Source organism: Podarcis bocagei (assembly GCF_964188305.1).
Source record: "Podarcis bocagei genome assembly, chromosome: 3".
NCBI classification, from domain to species: Eukaryota; Metazoa; Chordata; class Lepidosauria; order Squamata; family Lacertidae; genus Podarcis; species Podarcis bocagei.
Genome location: NC_138127.1, coordinates 45,605,164 through 45,630,556, shown reverse-complemented (window position 1 = coordinate 45,630,556; position 25,393 = coordinate 45,605,164). Strand labels below are relative to the sequence as shown.

At 44.5% G+C, this 25,393-nt stretch overlaps 1 protein-coding gene across 1 annotated transcript in view; it reads left to right on the top strand.

The window, feature by feature from the left end:
* Window positions 1–25,393, top strand: part of LOC308583308 (uncharacterized protein) — a gene marked incomplete at its 5' end in the record, with an annotated part of 116,051 nt that overhangs the window by 30,793 nt on the left and 59,865 nt on the right. The window contains 4 exons of the mRNA XM_081187120.1: window positions 7,537–7,656; window positions 15,414–15,486; window positions 18,010–18,084; window positions 22,038–22,159. Coding sequence (XP_081043246.1) covers window positions 7,537–7,656; window positions 15,414–15,486; window positions 18,010–18,084; window positions 22,038–22,159 — 390 coding nt within the window. The remainder of the gene's footprint in view (window positions 1–7,536; window positions 7,657–15,413; window positions 15,487–18,009; window positions 18,085–22,037; window positions 22,160–25,393) is intronic.

Below are 25,393 nucleotides of genomic sequence, written 5' to 3'. Positions count from 1 at the left end.
GTGTCTAATCTTGTCCTTTTCTAAAATTTATTTGTAGGTGCTTTTCTTTTTGTAACTCTACCAAAGGATAAAATAATATCAAATTGGGATGTAAGGGTTTTCTTATGACAGTGGAGAGCATCTATGCTGTGCCCGTTGGCCACAGTGGCGGCACTCTCCCTTCTTCTGACAGGAAATGCTCTTGGGATGTGTCAGGGAACTGCCATCAGAGCATCAGGTGGTGGAGGGACTCAGGCAGGATGAAAGAGACTCAACTGCTGAAGCAGGGACCAGCAGGGGGAGGAGTGGGTCTCTGAGGGAATGCGAGCAGGAGGGAGGGCTCAGGGAGGCTTCCAGCGAGAACAGTGGTGAGGTATCGGAGTCTCCCATAGGGAGACCCATACCTCGCAGGAAACTGTCACGCCGTGAGTCCAGGAGACGCGTTTCCGTTAAGGAACTTCTTTGCTGGAAACGCTTCCGCAGACAGCCACTGTCGGACTCTACTAGTGACTAGAGCAGACATGTCTGAGGAGCTCCGTCACACACGGAGGTTTGTGGGGGCGCACAAACTCTGAGGGAGCACGTTTTCACGCACAAGCAGCTAATCAAACCCTCACAGCAGTCCGACAGTCTTTGTACGCTGCCTGTGCAAGAGAAGGCATCATGAGCGAACCAACCGGAACCGGAGGAGCAGGGGCTGGAGCTGGTCCAAGCTTGGAAGATAGATACCGAGCGTTGGAGGTTCAACTGGCCCTGCAGACGGCGAGGCTGGAGGAGAGAAGGGCTCAGGATGCAGACAAGAAGGGGAGAGCCACTCAATTCCCCAGAAAGGTACCAGGATTGGTGCAGAAATTTGGGGGGGACCCCAAGGACTACCATGCTTTTAGGACAGAGATGCAATATGCCCTTAATGTGCAGTTCGATGAGTTCCCTGATGAGGAATCGCGAGTTGCTTTTGTAATTGGGCATCTTGAGAAAGGGGCTAGAGACTGGGTTCGACCCCTAATGGCAACGCACAATGACATACTAAAGGACACAATGAAGTTCTTTCGTGCAATGGATATCATGTTTTCCAGCGATATTGAGGAAGGGGTGGTGCGCAGACAGCTAATGGCTTGTAAGCAGGGGAGTCGATCTGTCCGTGAATATTGGACTGAGTTTACCATGCTGATTCACAGACTGAGTTGGGATTTATCGGCGGCACCCGTTCAAATGCTATTTGAAGAAGGTCTTTCTTCGGGGGTGAAAGACGAGCTGGCACGGAGCCCCAGGGCGGAGTCTATGGATCAGCTGACCAAATCTGCGCTGACCATAGGAGCGCGGCAGGAGGCAAGAGCCTTGGAGAGGCGGGAAGGGAGAGGGGAACGTTGGAAGGAGTTCCGCATTCCAGACATTCCTGAGCCAGCTTTCCCGCCGGCAGAGCCGATGGAAATCGGAACAGCGCGCGCGCGCGCATTTTCAAAAACCAGCGAGGGAGCTAAGAAGGAGGGAAAGGGCCCCCGGAAATGCTATCTCTGCCAACAGCCAGGCCACTTTGCCAGAGTCTGCCCCCAGAGGAAGGAATGGCAAGGGATGGTGGGAGCTGTTGAGGGGGGAGAAGAAGGGGGAGCGGAGCAGGTAAAAGCCAACGCCTGGTTGCCACAATTGGGGCACTGCAGCCAGGCCAAAGAGCAGTGAAAGTGCCCGTGCCAGAAGCTCCTCGACCTGCTCTAGTGATTGAAGTGTCGCTAGAGCTGCAGAATGGGCATCCCCTAAAAATAAAGGCGCTATTGGACTCAGGCAGCTCCTGCAATTTTATGAGCAAGGAGTTTGCTGCTGAACACCAGATACAGACCATCCCTTTAAGCAACCCCCTGCAGGTGACCACGATTGATGGCAGGGAGTTGTTGGGAGGAGGAGTCCGCTTGCAGACTGTCCCAATGATAATGAGGGTGGCAAGGCACACAGAACTGATAGCGTTTAATGTGGCCACCCTGGGAGGCGCTCCCATTATTTTGGGAATGAGCTGGCTAGCTCTACATGATCCGCTGGTTGGCTGGCATCAAAGAGTGGTGTCCTTTGGTTCAGCACATTGCCTAGAACACTGCAAAGGGGAGAAGGGTTCAGTAGGGGCCCAAGCCACCCTAGCAGGGACTGAAGTAATGGGGAAGGTGAAGGTACCACCACAGTATGCAGATCTCAGCGACGTGTTCAGCGAGAAGGAAGCTGACCAACTACCACCTCACAGACCCTTTGATTGTCAGATCAATTTACTCCCTGGAGCACAGCTTCCCGTGGGCAAGTTGTATGCCATGTCAGACAGGGAAATGCAGGAGTTGCGAGGGTTCATTGACAAGAACCTGAAGAGAGGCTTCATCAGAGAGTCCAAAGCAGCAGGGGGGAGCCCAGTGTTCTTTGTGGACAAAAAAAATGCGGACAAGCCGAGACTTGTATGTGATTTTAGGCGGCTGAATGCAGTGACTGAACCGGTGGCGTTCCCTATGCCCAGAATTGATGATATTTTGACCATGGTGAGGAAGGGAAAGATTTTCACAAAGCTGGATCTAAGGGGGGCGTACAACCTGATACGCATAAGGAAAGGGGATGAATGGAAAACCACCATGTTTACCCCTTTGGGGGCGTTTGAATACCTCGTTATGCCATTTGGATTACAAGCAGGCTCCGCGTGTTTTCAATCTTTTATGAACCACGTGCTGGGCCCTTTGCTCTACAAGAATTGCGTTGCCTTTCTAGATGATGTGTTGGTGTATTCTGAGAATGAGGAGCAACATGTGAGAGACGTCAGAGAAGTGTTGAGCAGACTGCAAGCCAACAGGCTGTGGGTCAAACTGGAGAAGTGTCGGTTCCATACCAAGGAGGTGGAATTCCTGGGGTACCGCCTGTCAGACAAGGGATTGGCCATGGATCCCGGCAAGGTACAGGCAGTGCTGGAATGGAAAACACCCAAAACCAAGAAGGATGTGCAGAGGTTCCTAGGGTTTGGAAACTTTTATCGTAAGTTCATCCGCAACTTCGCCCATCTGACGGCGCCCATCACTGACTGTCTCAGCAGTAAGAAGAAGTTTGTATGGACGGCGGAGGCGGAGCGAGCGTTTGAGGAACTGAAAAGGGCCTTCGCCTCTGAAGAACAACTTCTGCATGTGGATTTACGGAAGAAGCTAAGGGTTGAAACAGACGCATCTGACAGAGCCATAGGGGCGGTGCTTCTTCTGCAGCCGGGGAAGGAGGAGTCGGAGTGGCGTCCGTGTGCCTTCTTCTCGCGGAAGCTGAACAAATCCGAGAGGAACTACACGGTGTACGACCGAGAACTGCTTGCTATTCATGAGGCGTTCCGGAGATGGAGGCATCTGCTAGTTGGTGCACAACATAAAGTGCAAGTGTGCACGGACCATAAAAATCTAGAGTACTGGAGAACGGCGCGAGTGCTCAACCAAAGGCAGTTGAGATGGGCCCAAGAGTTCTCCAAATTTAACTTTGAGATTTGTTATGTGCCAGGCCCAGAGAATGTTAGGGCGGACGCTCTCTCACGCAAACCTGAATATTTGGAGGGGGAGGGAGCACCCGAAGAAACCCATATCATTCCAGAGGACCGCTGGGTGTGTGGGGCGACTTTGGTGGGGCAAAGGGAATTGGTAGAGGGTACGGTGCAGGATGCATACGCCCAGGGGAAACTCAGGGATCTCAGAGGGGAGGAAGACAAACCCGGTGGTTTTGAGGAGAGAAATGGGGCATTGTATTATAAGGGAGCGTTATATATACCTGAAGGGGAATTGAGGGAGAAAGTACTCAAGCAGCTGCACGATAGCCCCACAGCAGGGCACTTTGGGCAACACAAAACCATGTGGCTGGTTACCAGGGAATTTTGGTGGCCCAAGGTCAGGGAAGATGTGCGGGAGTATGTGAGAGGGTGTGAACAATGCCAAAGAGCCAAGGGGGAGAGGCAGGCGCCGGCTGGTTTATTAGAACCACTGCCCACACCTGAGAGACCGTGGGAAGCAGTGGCAATAGATTTCATGACTGATCTGCCAAGGTCTAGAGGGAAAACAGCCATCATGGTTGTAGTAGACCTGTTAACTAAAATGGCCCACTTCATAGCCTGCTCACATGCGGTTACAGCAGAAGAAACCGCCAAATTGTTTGTAGAGAATGTGTTTAGGTTGCATGGCGCCCCCTTGAGGGTGGTTTCAGACCGAGGGAAACAATTTACTTCCAGGTTCTGGAGGAAGCTCATGAGCTTACTGCATGTAGAGGTTAATTTCTCGACGGCCCGTCATCCTGAAACCAACGGGCAGGCGGAAAGAGCAAATGGGGTTCTCCAACAATATTTGAGGTGTTATGTTAATGACAGAGAGAATGATTGGGTGGAGAAGCTGGCGTTGGCAGAATTTGCCTACAACAATGCAGAGAACGTGTCCACGGGGATGAGCCCCTTTTTGGCTAATCACGGGTGCCATCCCAGAGCCTTCCCAGGGGGGGAGGGGGAGAACTGGAGCGTTCCAGCTGCGGAACAGTTCGTGGAAGAAATGGAAGCGATCCATCGCCAGCTCCAACTCAACTTAAACAGGGCTAAGGAGGAATATAAGAGGCAAGCAGACAAAAACAGAAGGGAAGGTGAAAGCATCAGGGTGGGGGACCAGGTGTGGCTGTCAACCCAAGGGTTGCCATTCAAAGGAGGTTGTAAGAAATTAAGACCCAAAAGGCTGGGTCCGTTTGAAGTCATACAGCAGGTCAATCCAGTGGCTTTCAGGCTCCGGTTACCGAACCACATGAAGCTGCACCCAGTTTTTCACAGGTCGTTGCTGTCACCGTATAGAGGAGACAGTGAGGGGAGGGTCACTAGGGGACCAGCAATGGAGGAGAAGGAACACAGCTACCATGTAGCGGAGATCCTCGATTCCAGGTGGAAGGGAGATCAAGTAGAGTATTTGGTAATGTGGGAAGGGGAACCGGAGTCGGAAAACACCTGGGTTAGGGCAGAGGATGTCAATGACGAGGTTTTAATAGAGACTTTTCATCAGAGGTTCCCACGTAAACCTCAGCCTGTAGCGAGGTTCCGAAGGGAATACTTTGCCACCACCGACGAGGAAGAGGAGTTGGAGGGGTTCCCAGATTCTGAAGAGGAGGAGGATTCAGCTGGCCAGGACGACGATCGATGGAGAGAATTGTTCGAGACGTCAGAAGATGAGGAAGATTCGTTTCGGGGTTTTAGCCCTTCACCTCCCAGGGGGGAGGAATTGGGAGGGGGTGAGGGGGGCCCTGGAGGGGAGGTGGATGTCAGGGAACTGCCATCAGAGCATCAGGTGGTGGAGGGACTCAGGCAGGATGAAAGAGACTCAACTGCTGAAGCAGGGACCAGCAGGGGGAGGAGTGGGTCTCTGAGGGAATGCGAGCAGGAGGGAGGGCTCAGGGAGGCTTCCAGCGAGAACAGTGGTGAGGTATCGGAGTCTCCCATAGGGAGACCCATACCTCGCAGGAAACTGTCACGCCGTGAGTCCAGGAGACGCGTTTCCGTTAAGGAACTTCTTTGCTGGAAACGCTTCCGCAGACAGCCACTGTCGGACTCTACTAGTGACTAGAGCAGACATGTCTGAGGAGCTCCGTCACACACGGAGGTTTGTGGGGGCGCACAAACTCTGAGGGAGCACGTTTTCACGCACAAGCAGCTAATCAAACCCTCACAGGATGGGAGCAAAAAAATGGGGGAATCGAGAAAAGTCAGTTGGTGGAGGAGTGACAAATGTCCCTGTTTTCATCTGAGGAATGTTGGAGGGTACACTACACTGGCCTAGGCTGAAGGGAGACAAGCAATCTGCCTTCAGCTTGTTGTTGTTGTTTAGTTGTTTAGTCGTGTCCGACTCTTCGTGACCCCATGGACCAGAGCACACCAGGCACTCCTGTCTTCCACTGCCTCCCGCAGTTTGGTCAAACTCATGCCGGTAGCTTCAAGAACACTGTCCAACCATCTCATCCTCTGTCATCCCCTTCTCCTTGTGCCCTTCATCTTTCCCAACATCTGGGTCTTTTCCAGGGAGTCTTCTCTTCTCATGAGGTGGACAAAGTATTGGAACCTCAACTTCACGATCTGTCCTTCCAGTGAGCACTCAGGGCTGATTTCCTTAAGAATGGAGAGGTTTGATCTTCTTGCAGTCCATGGGACTCTCAAGAGTCTCCTCCAGCACCATAATTCAAAAGCAGCAATTCTTCGGCGATCAGCCTTCTTTATGGTCCAGCTCTCACTTCCATACATCACTACTGGGAATACCATAGCTTTTACTATACGGACCTTACATAACTCCAAAGCCCAACTAGCTGGTGGTTTGCTGAGAAGCATGCTTTTCTCTGCTGTCAGTGTTCAGTAGAGGCAGGAGAGCAATTCATAGAGTGCTGGTTCAGGGAGCGGCAGGGAGCCATTTTAGCCCAGAATTGCTTTGTGCAAGTGTAGAGAGTGACGAACTGGGTAAAAATCTTAAGCTGGAAACATTAGATCAAAATTAGACCAGTTCCTTCCATACCTTCAACCCTCCCTTGGTTCCAAGTGCATCCATTTGTTCAATACTATCTTTTCTAATATAGAAAGTGATGTTTTTCTTTTTTAATAAAAATAAACCCTAAAAATAAAGCTGTTACTATTTCAGTTCCAAATATTGTTTAACTGGAAGTTTGCTTTCCAGTGACAATGTTTCTTTTTAAAAAGTGATTTCCGAAGACACACTTTCTTACCGAAAATAAGGCTTCCTGGAAATGGGGCACTTAAAACGAATATGGAAAGCATAATAAAAATAGCTGTAAACCTTTCATATAAAAAGCTCTAGTAAATTTTTGCATGGCTTGAAAGTTGGTATACTTGCAGTATGGGGAGAAAATAATGTAATTTGAAGAGTTCAATTTTGTCAAGAACGACCCACAAATTCTTTATTTGTTCTGATTGTTCTTTGGGTGGGTCCAGATCTAGGTAAACTGTTTTCCTCTGAACTGACAGATACAACTCATCACTCTCCACTCCATAATGTGCTTTCCCTACACCATCATAGTGGATCTGGTGGTTTTTTAACTCAATAGTAGAGCATATACTCTGCATGCAGAGAGTCCTAGGTTCAATTTCTCCAGGAAAGACTGTACCAATAATCAGGGAGTTTTGTAACTATGCTAAATTTTACTACCCGTGCAACTTTTCTGACTGGTGTTTGGAAAAACACATGAACCAGACCTTTGAAGAGTTTGTAAGTAAAGCAATTTTTAACTTACCAAATGTGTGGTCTTTTCGAATGCTGAAGGAAGAGGGAAATCTTTGGAACTCACTTGCAAGGGCATATTTTAAACACCTAACAATCAAACAGTAAATAAATTTTGTTGTTTTAAAATAAATATATAAATAAAGTTTTGTATTTTGTATTATGTTTTTGTATCTTATTTCTGTAAACTGTCTGGGTGTTCACTGAATGTATAGCAGTTTATACATTCTGAAATCAATCAATCCATCAAATCCAACTTAAAAATATATATTTATGAATTTTATACCCCACCTTCCTTTTATAAGCTTTCTGTTGTTTATTACAGGAGTCATCCTTCAGGCAAACCGACACTTCACTGGCAAAAAAAGTAAAAAGAAGAAAGTCCTCAACAAAAGACATCGACATTCACCTTGGGCAGCAGAATAATTTAACCGAGATCAACCAGGTATGCAATCCATCCCATCTCCCCGCCAGAACAGTGTTATTTGTTAACTCAGGAATCTATCTTGAAAAACTTACAGCAGAGGTGGGTTAGATAATGTTTCCAGGGCCAATGAGGTAATCTTTACCATCTAGCATTTGTATGTTGATGCAATTTTTGAGTATAAGCTTTGCATATCCTCATTCATTTGGGACAGAAAGAGATCCTGTAAACATGACACTACAAGTTTGCCTACCCATGGCTTAGGGGATGCACATGTGAGATTGCAGCCCGGAAGAAGCTATTTTGGGTTTTTGTTTTATTTTTGCATTTTTGCTTTTTTTCTGGGCAAGATCTTGGTGCAAAATCACACAAGATCATGGCACCCAAAATGGCCACCATGCTTTCGTGTGAGAAAACAGGATGTCCCTTCTCCCCCCACGAGCAAAGGTTTGATGTATACTTACTTCTGTATTGATTAGGTACTTAGAAGTGGGTACCTTTCCCTTTCATCTAGACTTCAAAATATAGGGCAAAATTAGTGCTAGCACAAGATTTCCTACCTCTCCTCCCCCTACACGTCATCCCAAAATCTATCTTTATTTGTGTGTTGCCTGAATCTTTACCAATTTTGAGTATACACATTTCACAGACTAAATGTGTAAATAATATCATGATTAATAAAGACTATCTTATGCGATTTTGAAATGGGAATTATTTATGTTTTAGTTATGATTTAAAATTTCCCCAAAGAAGAGGTTGCCGTCTTGCTGTTTGAATTGTGTTGCATCCTTTTCATTAAGTACATTTCTATTGCTGTAAAGAGGCATATAGAATGCTGAGTACCCCACCCTCTCCTCTCTGCCCCAGAAGTATGTCTCAAAAAATAATAATAAATGCATCACGTAGCATTGTGCATTGTAGGGTGATTTTCATTCTCTGAAAAATGCAGGAATGTTACACCACAGGGTGCTGTGGCCTCGTGCTGCTGCCACTAGCATTAGAACCAGCAGGTGCTGTTGACAAAACATCATGAGTTGTGGTATTGTGCAGCTCCTGGAGGCCTTGTGCAGTATCTGAAGGGATGCTAGGGGTAAAATGTCAGCATCCGGCCTGTCATTTCTGAATTTTCCCATGATGGGATTCTCTTTGTATAGACTCTACTCTCATCTGCTTTCCCAAAGATACATACAACTATGCAATGCAAACTCAGCATTCAGGGACTGCCAGCTACAGCTTTTTCTCCCTCTCCCCTTCATTCATTTCATGAATCAATGTGTGTGTGCTATGGAAGAATACACACATGTGTATGCATGCACACACCCCTTCTATATGTGTTTGGCCAAGAACAGGTAAAACAAAAAGTTCCATTCAGTGAATACAAAACAAATGAGTTTGCAAAAGGAATGACAATCAGTGGGGGAGAATGCAATTGTTAGCAACCCTAATTTGAGAGGGTTTGTGATCCGTGCAGCTTTGCAGTCTCCTTTGGTACAGAAACAATAATAATCAAGGTTGGAGCCTTTCCTCTTGTTACCAAATATATGTACATGCAACATCGCTGTGGCTTAAAAGCTCCTTGTTGTTGTTTGAATGTCTTCCGCTCATTCTCTGAGTTTGTTTCCCGCAGCAACAGAAAGAATGTGTCAGGGTGTCATAATAATCCTCCATTAAATCTGTAGTATTTAAATTTTAATGCTATAATTCAACAGCTGACAAAAGCCCATTGAGCAGGACTAAGGAGAGGAAAAGAGCCAGCCCCATTTTCTCAAGGGTGATGCTATAGCAACACAGAATGAATTTGGGGTCAGGGAACAAGCTGTCTCCATGCTTTGTTTGCACTTCCTGGCTAAAAGTAGAATCTGGTGGTATAAATTTTACCAAAATAAATGGTTATTTGGATTTGTACAGAAATAGTTTGTTTTGTATAGCCTCTTCTCTTGAAAAGATGAGCAGGAGCCACAGAATAGCTGCTAGACCAAAGATTTTAAGGCTTGTCACCAAAGAGATTGTTTTAGAGTCTCTCTGCTTTGCCTCTGTGGTGGTGCATCACAAACAACACCCTTTGACTGTATTAATGCTTTAGAAGAATTAGGGAAAGCAAAGAAGGAAATATGCTCCTATAATCCTGTTTGAGTGCAATAATTTAATATTCCCATCCAATCTATTTTTTGTATTCATTGCTCCCATAAACATGATGCATGAGATTTTAGTTGAATGAATAATTTTTTTAAAATACTAAAAATCAGTGCTTTTTTTCTAGAAAAATAGGTGCCAGTACTTATCATGAGGTAATTACTGGGGGTCACACTTTTTAACCCCCCCCAAAAAAGAGGTGCTGGTACTGCATACCCTTGAGTAACCCCTGAAAAAAGCACTACTTAAAACACAATTCTCTTTTAAAAGTTCAGCAACAGCAAAGAAAATCATCAATGTGATCTTGCTCACTAACGGCAGTTTCCTTAGCAGGGCTTTAAGGAATTTTTTAAAAAATAAATAAATCATAAAATGTACTTTAAAAAATTGATGCCAAACTACCTGCTACCAGTTTAGTCCTTTATGCCAGTAGAGAGCCTCTGTTTGCCTGCACAGCTTAGGACCCAGGATGTACCCTTCTATGGAAGTAGGAATAGCAGCCAGCTGCTGTTGGAAGAGGATACTGCAACAAAGAGCTATCCCTTTCTATAGTACCACTTACATGTTAAGTGGGGAAGGATTAGCAAATTCACTGATCCTTGGATGTAAGCTTTCTGCAGGGAGCCAGGGGAAGCAGATTTATATTAAACACAAGCTTGTTGCATCTGTTGCAGAATCAATTTGTTTTTTTGAAATGCGACACCAGTCACAACTGGTCCTTTAAAACTCTGAGCATTATCCAGTTAAACATTAGTATTTGAAGCACTTTGAATAGAGCCCATGCAACTGAAATCAATGGGACTGAATCCCATAGTGGTTTCTGAGCAATCATGTGGATACTCTTTTTAAAATTTCTTTTCTTTCTGGGCATCCAAGTGAATTTTCAATATTATAGATACTAATAGATATTGAGCAGAAAATGTGAAGGTTCAGGGTGGAATCCTGAGCTGATCTATCTGTCTTGGGAGCACTTGACTTTCTAACCCCTTTGTTCAAAGCATTACTGCTTAAACTAAAAAGGAAGAAGTTAGTGTGCAAATGCCACTGAGTCTTTGCTTTTAGAGTGAGCCCATTTGGAACATGAAGTGCAACCACAGGAGATTCCCTTTCACCCAATAACAGTGTTACTTATTGACTGTAAGTGTGTGATCCTAAGCACACTTATTAGAGAGTGAGCCTCATTGGAAGACACTGGGTCTTACTTCCGAGTAAATATGCATAGGATTGTACTGAACATTCTAGTCCTGGCAAAATGAGGAACGTGGCATTTTATTGTTTGTGAATTTCCAAAAGGAGAACAGTTTTACACTGGATTGTTACCTGTGTGGCTAACTGATAAGGTAATGAGAATCTTGCCTGCCATTTAATTCTAAAGCACTGCAGACATTGTGTTTACCCTTATTGTAGTGATACAGCCACAAACTTTGATTTTCAGTTGTGAAAAATGTAGGGAAACTTAAAAAGGGCTGTCGGAAGGCATTTCCCCTCACATTTGTGTACTAATAAAATTAATATTCCTGGCTCATTTGTGAGACCAAAGTGGAATCAAATTCCACTGCGCTGAAATCAAATTCTGCTCAGAAAAAGAAACTCTGCATTTTGCATTCAGTAATGACCATAACATTGCTTTTTTAAAAGAGGGCATGCCCCCTTTTGGCCTGACATTCCACAACTACACTTGAATGACACTGTCTGGAACTCACTCAATGGACCAGATGGTGAACCTTCAATTCCTGGCATTTGATAGTTTATCCACAGGTGATGGTCCCATAACCTTAGCTTGAATTGAAGTATTGTGGAAGAGCAACAGGCGTTATTGTTTGGAAGTATGTTTCGCTTTTGTGGGTAGAAAAAAAAAGGAAGCAGTAGAATCAAGCTGGAGAAAGACAGGTTTAGAGCCAAATTAGATGTATCATGCAAACATGTATATTTTCCATTTGTTTGTATGTATGTTTGTTTAAAATCAAACAGCTTCAAGATACAGTTTGAGAGGAACTGGCAACAGGAAGCATGGAGTGTTTCTGCTTAACCATGTTCTCTTCAGATGCTTTTTCTGAATGTGGTGATTATGAATGGTGATTATGAATGTGGAAAATGGTGGAAGAAAGGTTAAATAGCCCTTCCTCCTCCTCCACTACCACCACCAATCTTCCACTTAAACTTTCATTCTCCTAAAGTTGCTTTAAAAAAAAAATGAGAAGAAAAGGCTCCCTTTGTTCCTATATCAACCAGTTCATTCCACTGATCTCAGTTTAGTTCCAATATTTTTTTTGAAAATGGTTGCTATAGTGCCTCAGTCATTCTCAGTCAAGACTTTTCTTCCAAGCTTCCTCAGAAGGCAGTAGGAAATGCTTGTGTTTCCTCCCTCCCTGTTTCCCTTATTGCAGATGTCATGGCAGAACTTACTCCTTTACTTTAGCCACCTCCTCCCTACACCTTAGAGAATAGAGAATGGACACTTACCCCTTCCTGGGTGGGTGCATGTTGCCGCCCTTTGCGCTCAGCCGCAATCCCTGGACAGTGAGAACAGAGCACACATGGCCAGGTGGCTGTTAGGGAAATTCCTCTGTCCTCCTGGACATCCGGCTCAAGTTCCCACCTCCTCCAGCATCTCAAATGGGCCAATCAGTGACCTGCCTAGTGGGTGTGCCTCACAGGCTGAGAAGACATTGACTGCACGCTTACTCTTGCAGCTGGCCAGGTATAAAAGCTGGCAGCCCTGTCCAGTCTTAACACAGTTGGCAGAGAAGCAACCCACCCACCCCATATCATTCATCTTCTTTATTTTCCAGATCAATTTCATTTTGTTCTAAAACATTTTCTGCCTTTCAGGTTGCTGCTTTAACAATCCTCCATTCCTTTCATTCGCAGTTTAACCTTATTTTGCTTCCCATGTTTCTCCTGACCTTGCTGTGGTCACAGATGGTTGCCATATTTGGAGCCGGGAAGGAATTTCCCCTGTAGATAAATTGGCTGGTCTGGAGGTTTTGCCTTCCTCGAAGCAAATTGTCACGACTTTGGTGGTTAAGGCATTGGGTGGTATCCTAGTATTCAATCGTGGGGTGAAGTGGTGCATCACCCAGTATGATCCAGTGGCGTTTTCAGGGTACCTCATTAAAGGAGTCTTGGTGGATGTTCCTGTCGTGAAGCCAAGCATGTGGCGGATGGTCCATAGGGCTTCCAGGAATGGCCTTAGGATGGCCAACTCAGTAGATTAACGCTTGGAGAGGCCACAATCCTGGCACAACCCTGCAGCGGTTCTAGCCCTCCAGTAGGAGGCTGGAATGGCTACAACCAGTGCCTGAGCCAAAATTCCACCTACATTCTATAATCAATAAGGTTGTGGCCATTTTTAAAATCCAGATCGCTGTCTGCCTGAGTTATTAATCATACATTACATATAGATACTGATGCAGGGTGGGCGGCACTGTGACTGGGCTCGCAATTAGGAGCCTTATGGTCTGAGCATAAACCCTACCCTACTGATCCTACTAAAGTCTCTGCATATTGAGTCAGGCTGAGACTCCTTCAGATTTGGATCTAGGGGTTATGGTTTCCTCTGCCTAACTAGTCTTCGCTGCTTCTGGAATGAGCTGTCATCTCCCACAAAGCTGCATGTTATTTGTACTTTCTTCTGCATCTTGAATTGAGCCAGGATACCAATCACACACATTTCTGCAGGAAGTGATACTTCTGACTGTGCAACATACACAAGGGCATAATTTCAATTTAAGGAGAGGCAAACAGTACCTCTCTTGTGTCTTCCCAGCTTCCTGTTACCATTTTTCCCCATCTAAAAGACTTGGTGTTTTGTTTAGAAATGGTGGGACTGGCATGGGAGGGGGTGCAAACATTTCACCCATTTGTTTGTTGTTGTTTTGAACTGCCTTTTTCAAGTATTTCCCAGGGAAGCTCAGAGAAACAAACAAAAAGAATGTTATTGAGCCAATTATAGATTGCTGGCATGGCAGTAGAAGCAACAGGAGTGTACAACCTCAGCCTTTTGACTGAGTGGAAACATTAACCTTCTGGATCATAGGAGCAACAGTAGGAACCTGGCTTTCTGGTCTTCTGCCTTTTCTTGGTCAACACAGCAGTATTCTCTGCATTCTGTGCTTCAGGCACTAGATCCCAGTTCAAGTTATAGAACTTAGCAACCAGTAGTAACCATAGAAGTATGCTCCTGAGATAGATTTGAGTGCAGGCGTCTCTGGCTTGGCCCTGCTAGATCATGTGAAATGTGATGTCATTGGCTCATGAGCTGGAAGGCTTTGCTTTCTATTTACAATACAGAAGGCTACCATTTTCCATGCATCTAACTGATGCATGACCACCGATGTGCAGGTCATTTTTGACCCAGAAGAGGGCAGGGAGTGGAATGGGGACAGAACAGGGTATAACAGGGTGGGGCAGGCTCATGTGCCCTCTACTGACAGGCACAGGGACCAGGAATTCAACCTCCACGCAAAATGGTTGCCGCCTATATATCACAATGGATAAAAATGGCCTTTCTATAGATGCCTACTATGAAGTAAGGCCCAGTTAATTCAATGGAACTTTCGAGTAAGTTTACATTGAATTATATTCTTAGGAGATTAAAAAAAAACTACATTCAGAGCTGCTGCTACATGTTGTTTGATCAGGAGCCTGTTCTGATGTGACCAAGTCCTTTCTCCATCAGCAAGTACTTTAAAAAAACTTCTTAGCAAGCTGTTACCTCAAGCCATCAGTGAACTAGGAACATTCCAACAAAGAAGGAATACTGACTGCAAATTGTTAATGACAGATATCTCCAGTCCTTTATGAGAACACGCCCAGCCCAGCTACTAGACAGACTGAGACCATTTGCCTCAGACTGCTGATTTGGGGTGTCATGCAAAGGCAGCAAATTGCTAATTATTCAATTTATTATTATATTTTTATTGTCAGGGAGTGGGGAGAGGTGCTTGTGGGGGTTCTTTTTGCTTGAGATGTCAAAATAAATTGGTTGGAGCTTGGACAAGAGCATAATTTGCCTCCCTACCTCAGGCAGCAAAATGTTTTAGTTCAACCCTGAATGAGGCTTTGCTCTGTGATAAACGTGGACCTCTATGCCAGACTTGAAAGCTTACCAAATAAATGTCTGTGAGATGTTTTCCTAGAACTCCATAACATTTTGCTCCAGCTCCATGTTCATCTGTGCCTTTCTTCTGATTTGCACCATACTCTGCCAGCTCAAATGCAATGAAAATCTACAACTTGTCCCACACCCTGCTCATTTGTCCAAGCTTGCAGTGCTGGGAATTGGGGTTTGTCTGATTGGCCACCCACTCTCATTCCAGTTTGGCTAAATTCTCTTTGCACCCTTTTATGTTGAGAAAGTTAGAATAGCAAAGTATGAGCAAGCTAAGCTAAGCTGCCAACAATCCACAAGCGTCTGCTTCTCTCAATGGTGCAAGGATCCAAGATCAAACAATATTTTCTTTAAGATTCCCTGACCAAGTATTGGATTTAATAAGTGTTCTCATGCCCTGTCCAAGCTTTTGTGCATTTCTCCTTTTATAGAGACATATGGAGCTGTTGCTCTTTAACAGAGACAAGCATGTTAACTCAAAGTCAGATGCTTGAAGTCTAAGGTTTCCTTCTCTTTCAATTTTTTTTGCCAGATGCAAAGAAGGATGAGACACTCACAAGAACTGGATTCTGCATCCCAGTCTAACTTCAAGTCTGATTCTGAAGGTGGGCTAAAAGGGGTTTGGATATTTTTAGCCACAGAATATGCAAACCACAGAAAGTATGTAAACTACATGTGCATATTTGCTTGTCCTTTTCAAAGGAACTGCAGTTGAAAAAATATGTTGCCCACAGAAAACTGGCGGCCTGGCAGGTCAGTATCTCAGCAGAAGCCCCAAGAATGTTCCTGGCTGCTTTGCATGCTAAAATGTACAGCATTATAAATAGTGTTAAATATCTCAAGGGCTAAAAAAAAAACTTGCACTTTCCTAAAAAGCATATGTGCAGTGCACACCCCAAAAACATGCTAACCAGCCACTCATAGCTGCTAATCCCAGTCACTGTTTTAGAAATGTAAAGCCACCTAACAAAAGCATGTTTTCCATAAGAAGACTTGCTCTTCCAAACTTGCTTTTGATGCTTGTTCTGTAATATTCGTGATCAGCTGATCACAGATACCACCCTAAAAAAGCAATCTCTGTTGAGCAGTAGCAAGACTCCAGGGGCCTTCTGGGCACTAACCCAGGGTTGTGTTTCCATTGGAAAACCAAGGCACAATGGAGTCTGCAGTGTCTTAGAAATATGGCTTGTTTCCATATATTTACACCTGAATTTTAAGGAGAGGGAGTTCACAGCATTTACATCCCAAGAGGGGGCTTGTCCTCCCCAGCAGCACAGCATTAGATTCAGAGGCATCCTAAGCACCACCCCCACAACAGCTTGCTCCAGCCAGCCAACAAGGCTGCTGCCCTTCAAATCCCCACATGGAATCCTGCCCACTTCCTGCTTCTTCTTCCCAGAAACCCCTGCTTCCCAAACCTCTACTGTAAAAGGACACCCTCTCTTCCTGTGGTGACATCACACACCCCTGTTACCCTGGCAACCTCCGTCTGTGCCTGCCAGAGCCTTCTGCCTGGTTGATGGCTTCCATTGAGGGGCCATCAGCACCATTGTTGGCCATCAGCATTAACCCACCACCACCAGACTGGCCCCTTGAGGAAGTTAGCTGGTGTCGTTCCCAGCACTTATTAAATTCAGAAATTTGTGAATTTTTCAAATTATGACCCGTCACTGAATGTAGAGATTGTAAAAAGTCTGCCCACTCCAATTCATAACAATGTAAATCACATAGCATACATGCCTGCTTAAAAACTTACAGGAACATCATTTGTGAAAACAACTGAACAAGTGCTCACATCCTGTATGAGGGGATATAATAATGTGCTATTTATCCTGCAATATGCTCCATGAACATCACAACCCAAGTGCCTTTTCTGATGGGCTCTGCTTCTCAGTTGGGCCTTTGGAAGACAGCACCAATATTGGGGTATACCCAATATTAGACATACTCAGAGCAGACACATTAAAACCAATGGGCTTAAGTAATTTGATTTTAGCAGGTCTGCTGAATATCACCCAGTATCCCTTGTGGTGTCTATGCAGCCCCATGATCCATTTTGCTGATATGAAAAAGAGGCTAGGATACTTTTTCAAAAACAGATTTTCTGAAGGGTGGCTCTTTAAGCAGCACTCTAGCTGAGGTATCCCCACAAATCACTTTGCTAGGTGAGATGTGATAAATCATAGGATTTACCATGTTGCTTTCTATTACTTTCCCTCTAAAATCACCATTTCATATCCCTTATTAAGGCTGCTTTCTATACTCTGTTCTTAGGAGACAGGAAAGTCAAACTTTAAACATATAGCTACTTCTAGGGGGAGACGCGGTACTTACTAATCCAGTTTGTACTGCTGTGGTATAGAGATTGTGCAATAAAAGTTATTCAAGCACTAATCCAGTTACATATTCTTAGCATGCATGCACATATTTTTTTTCCAGGGGATTATGCATGCATAATAACTTACCATGTTAAAAACTTTCAGACATAGGATTGAATTATGGGAGCATTCCCATGACGCAGTATGGGAAACAGCCCTAAGTGTGTTGATTTTCAGTGGCACCACATCAACATAACAAAACTTATTACCATATTCTTACTGCCAAAATTAACTAAGCACAGAATTGCATTGTTATTGTAGCTGGAACCACTGTTCTTTCCCACCCTGTTCCTTTTGACTCCCATCTATCCTTTGAGTTCAGCCATTCAGGGTTCAACTTGAAGGACTCCTGCTGCTGCCTCATCTGCGGACTGCCCTGGCTTGGATGAGCCATTATACTAAAGAGCTGAGAAGTGCCATACTGGCACCCTGCTTTGCTGCAGCAATATTTATTGTTTAGATAGTACTTGAAATTTGAAAATGCAGTTCCTCCGTTTGGAAAGGAAGGTAGCATCATTCCCATTGTATAAATGAGGAGCTGAGACTGAAACTGGCTTAGGTCACTTCCAGATGACCCATTTATTGAGCATACATCCTGATTTGTTTATACAAAGTTTGTGGGGAGGTTAGATGATAATGGATATTTATTTAGTATTCCTTCTGATTTGTTTGCAGAGACATCACATGATGTTTCATCAATAATTTTTTTACTTGCAGTGACTTGCTTGCTTGTTTGTTTTTTGCATACAGGAGAATTAAAAAATGGCACCCTTTACCTGCAGCATGGAGACTTGCAGTCCATTCAACAGCTTCATTCTATTGCAGGTATGTAAAGGTAAAGGACCCCGGACGGGTAAGTCCAGTCAAAAGCGACTATGGGGTTGCAGCCTTCATCTTGCTTTCAGGCCAAGGGAGCCGGCGTTTGTCCACAGACAGTTTTCTGGGTCATGTGGCCAGCATGACTAAACCACTTCTGGTTCAAGGAAACCAGAGTGCACAGAAACCCCATTTTCCTTCCCACCACAACGGTACCTATTTATCTACTTGCACTGGTGTGCTTTCGAACTGCTAGGTAGGCAGGACCTGGGACAGAGCAACATGAGCTCACCCTGTTGTGCAGATTCGAACCACAGACCTTCTGATTGGCAAGCCCAAGATACTTTGTGGTTTAGACCACAGCGCCACCCACGTCCCTTACTCAACGGTATGTAGCTAACATAAGACCATGACCTAGGGCTCTTGCAGAGGCCTCTGGAGATATGTTCTCACACCATACGTTCCACAGAACTTTACTAGGAGCTCTGTATGAGTCTAGTACAACTGTCCTGGCGTTCCCCCATGGTGGCTCTGCTGCCCTTTGTTGGACTAGCTGCAAACTCAAAGGAAAAATACAGGCAAATGCATTTCCTCCTTTGAAAATAAGGGAGCACAGTTTTTAAAAATGATATTTTATGAATCACTCTCCTGCCACAGTTGGAGAAGATCTGCCTCTGGATATCAGTTGCTGGGGTTCACAGGTAGGAAGTGTGCTGCATCCCAGATGCCCTGTTTCTGCATCTCCCCATCAGATGTCCTGTTTCTGCATCTCCCCATCGGCCACTGTGAGAAATGGATGCTGGTCTAAATGAACCTTTCTCTCATTAACTCTCTAAGGTTCTTTGATATATTTCTTGAAAAGTAAGAGAATTAAAACACATTTAGGGCAGAACTAAAAACGTGTTTTGGTCATATACCTGCCCCAGACTGTTACCTTGAGGATAGGGGAGTTGTTGCAAAGAGGACGACAGATAGGTATTGATCAGGGTTCTATTTCTTCCCCCCCCCACACACACACATTTTTTTTAATGATTCCTATGCACTTTTGTATACTGCTTTCATAAGGTGAAACATTTACAGCAGTTGAGTGGGGGGGAAAGGTTAGCGTTTCCTCTTTTTTGAACAGGTCTGGTGTCAAGCAAACAGTTCTGCTTTACAATGCATCTTTGTTGCCACTGCAGCAGGGACAGAAAGACAACTTTGGACTCACTTAAAATAATCTGCAAAGAATCATGAAAGAATATGCCTTTTTAATTGTTTGAGTGAAAAAGTCAAAAGGTGAAATGGCAGCAGTTTCAGCCTCTGAGTGATGGGTTGTAAAATGCCTGCCCAAGTAATCCACAGAGATCTCTGACTGAGGAAGCATTGTGTGGTCAAAAGGTAATAACAATAAGAGTTCAGGGACAAGCTGGTTCCATCATTGTTTGAAAGATATTTTGTTTTGTTTCCCCCCGGTATTAAATGCACAACTATTAGCTTTGCCAAATCAACAGTTCAAGACCCAGGGACTCTTTGGAGCTTTAGCATCTGAAAATCTTCAACGCCCCAAAACTTCATTTTAGAAGGAATAAATCTGAAACATGAAGGAGTTCCCTAACAGCAAGTCAGTAGGTCCTCAAAAAAACCCCATAAAGGCTTTGTACACTTTAGAAAGTTTGGAAAATCCTATTCTAAATGATGCTTCTATGTTATTTTCCAAAACAGTGCCTGGATGACAAGACTGGAAAGTTTCTGGAACTGTACTGGGAAGATGACTAAGTAAATCAAAGCATCAGTAGCTCTCCCCTTACCTTACTTTGGGTCATGACAAAAAGAGTTTCCAGATAGCCCTTATTTTAAGGTAGACTCCTTATTTTAAAGGGATCTTATTTCAGATCATCAGGTTCCATGCAGGACATCAAGGAAAATGAATCTTGTTCATCATATTCATTTTAGATCTTTGTATTGAGGGGCCACTAATAAGGAGGAAACCCAGGAATCTTGGAAACCGCTAAGGAGGAAACCATATATTTCTAACAATATATGTTTGCCTTCAAATAAAAATGGGCAGATACTGCCTTTCTTTGAGGCTACAGGTGCTCCATCACTACTATGCCAAATAATTCTACACAGAATCAGTCACTGTACATGAAATTTGTTCGTGTGTAAGCTGTTAGCCATGCATTTTCTTCATGCTAACACAAACTTTCATTTTTGACATTGGCTAGAAGAAAAATTGCCCCCAAAACATGACAGACCACCTTTCTCTGCCCTTGTGAAACCATTTAAAACATCTGCTCCATGCCTTTGTGTGATGCACAGAATCCGGTATACAGCATGGCTCTCAAAAATATTTTCTGCTTTCATTATACAAAAAAGTGTATTGCCTGTATCTTGCCTGTGTGCAGAAGAACTTGAAAAATGAGGGGGGTTTTTAATGTCAGATGAACGCAGTAAAGGCAAGTGGGGCTGTGCCAGGATTTCCAAGGCTCACTCAGTAGCTGGCAACCCAGTGCCCTTCATAATACCAATCTCCTGTGACTACCCTTTCCTGGCCTTGGAACGGTTTGGGTGCCAGACTTCACAACTTTAAAGCGTACTTGGCTCCAGTTCAGTTAACATGTAAGATTAATTAGGAACTAACCATTTCATTGAAGTGCATCCAAGCCAGCCTTTCCCCCCTTTCTTTTCAAATTCATGGTTTGCCTCTCCTCATTATGGTGGATCAAGGTGTGCCTGCGTTTCGAGACATTTCCGTAAGGGTGTGATTATGAGAGAGACCTTTTTGTGGTCCTCGGTCTGAGAACGCTCCAAGAGCTGCCAGTTTCAGTCCATTGCAGCTGCAATGTTCTGAGGAAACCAGGATGAATATGGCTGATAAGTCAGGCATGCTTCATCTTTTCCCAACAACATTCTTGTATGGATTACAGAGTAATCTGACATGCAGGCTTTGCCAATTAAAACAGCCATGGAAATGACTGGAAGTGTTTTCCTTGGCTGCATCTGGCCATCCTCTTTACCGATCGAAAGGAACAAGGGTTAATTTGATTTAATGTGTGTGAAAAGTAATATTCCTCATCCGAGGATACCTCTCTCATTTTTAGCGTTCCCGATCAATCCGTTCCACTAATCCTGTCCCAAAATCAATGAATAAAACCAACTGATTTAAACCAGAAAGAGCTGAACAGCTCTCTTTTGTTGGAAGTGAGTAATGGCAATTTAATAGGAGACAAGCCACTCAGAAAGCCTGTGCTCATGAAAGAGCTAACGTTCAATTGTCCCAATCAGAGAATTTTGTTTCAGATGCATGTTAAAAAGCTTCCCTATTAAAAAGCGTCTCTATTCCCTCTGAAATGCTTGACCACGTTTAAGATTTAACTTTATCACTGTGGAACAGTGATGGGCTGCATCCAAAGCAGCATGACAAGAATGTTCCATCGGCACAAGTTTTCTGCTTGTGCCATAGAACATTTCCCCCTCTCCTCCCCACAGTATGCCCCCTAAATCTGTTCTAGAGGTTCTTTCAACCTTCTGGAGCAGATTTGGGGAGGGTGCACACAGGGAGAGAACAGAGGGGCAAGTCCCACTGCTTAACCAGAAATCCTTGTGCTTGCAGAATGGGTTAGCTGAATGCTGCCCTGTGTATTTCTGGACTACAATTCCCATCATCTCTGAACGTTGACTATGATAGGAATTGGAGTCCAGCAAAATCTGGAGGGCTACAGGTTTCCCCCCTCTGCTGTAGGAACACTGAGGGGCTGCAAGTTGCTGACTGCCATCAGGATAACATTGAGAGATCTAAAGTTACCCAGGCAGAGAAATAGTAAACCAAGTAAATAAAAAATAAGAAAGATGCTCCAAGATATAGGGAGCACATGTCTCCGGTAAAAAAAACCAAAAAAAACAACCCTATTCACATTCCTGTATTACATTTGGTTTTAACAAATTTTGTCAATTGTATTTCTGTTCTTCAATTCTTTCAGGAACTCATGAAATGAATAGTGATCCAAATAAAGAAACCTCATCGCTGTCAGCTGTATCTCTTCAGTCAACTGGCAAATCTGAAGTTAGCAGCAAATTAGGCATGGGAAGCTTGCCCCTGCAAGTGAGAACAAAAATCGGATGCATTTTAGTAGATACTTACACAGAATTGCTTAAATCCTACTTGTTAAATTTGGATGGAAATTTGCAATATCATGTACTATATACAGACTGGGGTTTTCTGTTTAAGTGAGAGTTCATTGTAAATGATCCATTCCAGTCCGGCTTCTGCGCTGGTCATGGGACCGAGATGGCTCTGGTCGCCCTAACAGATGATCTCCGCAGGCAGCTGGATCGAGGCGGGTCGGGGCTGCTGATTCTTCTAGACCTGTCAGCAGCCTTTGACATGGTCGATCACGAACTCCTGGACCACCGCCTTGCTGACGTGGGGATCCAGGGCACAGTCCTTCAATGGCTGCGCTCGTTTCTCTCTGGTCGGGGACAGAGGGTGGCGCTTGGGGGGGATTGTCATCGCACCACTCCTTGGTGTGTGGAGTGCCTCAGGGTGCGATTCTCTCCCCGATGCTTTTTAACATCTTTATGCGCCCCCTCGCCCAGCTTGTCTGGAGTTTTGGGCTGGGTTGCCATCAGTATGCCGATGACACCCAACTCTATCTGTTGATGGATGGCCATCCTGACTCGGCCCCAGACACACTGACCAGATGTCTGGAAGCTGTGGCTGGATGGTTACGTGGGAGCCGGTTGAAGTTAAATCCTTCGAAGACAGAGGTCATCTGGCTGGGACAGGGCGATATGGGATTGAGGGGGCAACTCCCATCTCTTGCGGGGTGCAATTAGTGCCAGCATCGTCCGTTAAGAGTTTGGGTGTAATCTTCGATACCTCCCTCTCTATGGAGGCACAGATTGCAGCTATAACAAAGGCGGCATTTTTTCATCTCCGCCAAGCTAAGCAGTTGGCTCCTTACCTCTCTCGCCCTGACCTAGCCACTGTGATCCACGCGACGGTCACCTCCAGACTGGATTATTGTAACTCGCTCTACGTGGGGCTGTCCTTGAGATTGACCCAGAAACTCCAACGGGTGCAGAATGCCGCGGCGAGACTTCTTATGGGGTCTTCACTGCGAGATCATATTCATCCGGTACTATACCAGCTGCACTGGCTCCCGGTGGAGTACAGGATCAGGTTTAAGGTGCTGGTTTTAACCTTTAAAGCCCTATACGGCCTAGGACCCTTGTACCTACGGGACCGCCTCTCCTGGTATGCCCCACAGAGAAATTTATGGCCTGCAAATAAAAACATCCTGAAGATCCCAGGCCACAGAGATGTTAGGCTGGCCTCAACTAGAGCCAGGGCTTTCTCAGCCGCGGCTCCAATCTGGTGGAACGCTCTGTCACAAGAGACTAGGGCCCTGCGGGACCTGACATCTTTCCGCAGGGCCTGCAAGACAGAGCTGTTCCACCAGGCCTTTGGTCAGGGCGCAGCCTGACCCCCTCCTCTGGCAATCTGCACAGAATTTTGCTTAATGGTTGCCATCAATTTGATTTTAATTTGATTTTAATTAATTTTATAATGAATGTTTTTAGAATGTTGGATTATTTTGATTGTTGTTAGCCGCCCTGAGCCCAGCTTCGGCTGGGGAGGGCGGGATATAAATAAAAATTATTATTATTATTATTATTATTATTATTATTATTATTATTATTATTAAATATAAGGGTGGCTATGCAAGGGTGGCTGTGGCTATAGGAAGTGCTCAATATTTTTGTATATAAAAAACATGCATGGGAGTTGCTGGTTCTGTGTTGAATCTACAGGTGACTTTATCCACTACAGCCAGCTTTTCTAATACAGCCAAAATATTCTGGGAAAAGGAGAACGAAACAGCTGTGCAAATAATGCTTGCTCAATTACTTTTAGACATTTTAGTATTTTTGTTGAAACATCTAAAAATGATTTCCTTTGTACAATTACAAGATCCATTACATCTGGTTGCAGCAAGATTACCTTTTTATTAGAAAGCAAGCACTGAACCAAGTAAAACCAAATGGTTTAGAAAGTTATCGGTGATAGCCAATGCCAGTAATATTCAGAGTAGACTCAAAGTGAACTCAGTGAGCCTAAGTTACATAAACTCATTGATTTAAGTAGGTCTACTCTAACTATTAAGGGACGCTGTGGTGGTGCTGTGGGTTAAACCACAGAGCCTAGGACTTGCTGATCAGAAGGTCGGCAGTTCGAATCACCGCAACAGGGTGAGCTCCCGTTGCTCAGTCCCAGCTCCTGCCAACCTAGCAGTTCGAAAGCACACCAAAGTGCAAGTAGATAAATAGGTACCACTCCGGTGGGAAGGTAAACGGTGTTTCCGTGTGCTGCTCTGGTTCACCAGAAGCGGCTTAGTCATGCTGGCCACATGACCTGGAAACTGTACGTCGGCTCCCTCGGCCAATAAAGCGAGATGAGCTCCGCAACCCCTGAGTCAGCCATGACTGGACCTAATGGTCAGGGGTCCCTTTACCTTTACCTTACTCTGACCATTAGTAACATTGGATATTATCTTATTAAGAGTTACTTACTGCAGTTAAGTTCACAATCACTCACAGGTCACAGCTACAATATCTATAATAGGTAATTGGAGTGTAATTGTTTTACTTATTTATTACTTTCCTTAATTTCATAGCTCACCATACAATCCAGTAGAATTATCAGCATTTTACGGAATATTTTGCCTTCACAGCTAGATTAGGCTGGGCATCCTATGTGCATCAGATGTTAGCTTGTACAGCTCATCATACATTTTTCATACAGCTGTATTTCTGTACTGTGCATATTTTTTGTTACCAGCTGAATTTCTGATTCTCACCTATGTCATCAGGACTTTTGTGATGCTCTTTGCTCCAAAGCCATAGGTTTCTCTTTCATTCAGACCAAGAGAGATCAATTGTGTGTGCCTCCTATAATTTCTGTAGCATGTTCTTTTTCCCTAATTAAGAAATGTTCTTCAATATTCCAAAACTGGGGTAGCTATTTTTAAAAAGTAATCTGACTACCAGAATATCTTAACTGCACCATTGACAATTAGGGGATAGAGGGGGAAATCTCCAAACTTGAAATGCTCACACGAGAGACAGGTCAGATTTCAGGTTTATGGGATTTTCATCCACCTTAAACCATGTCTAGGCTTTTATAAACTACAGGGCATGGAAACTTTTTTCATGGTGATGATTCATGGGGCTACATGATGTTTCTCTAAGCCAGTGATCAGCAAAGTTTGCTTTCACAGGATGTGCTATCTTCAATGAAACTGGAATAGGGGAGATTCACTGTGTGGGTGTGGTC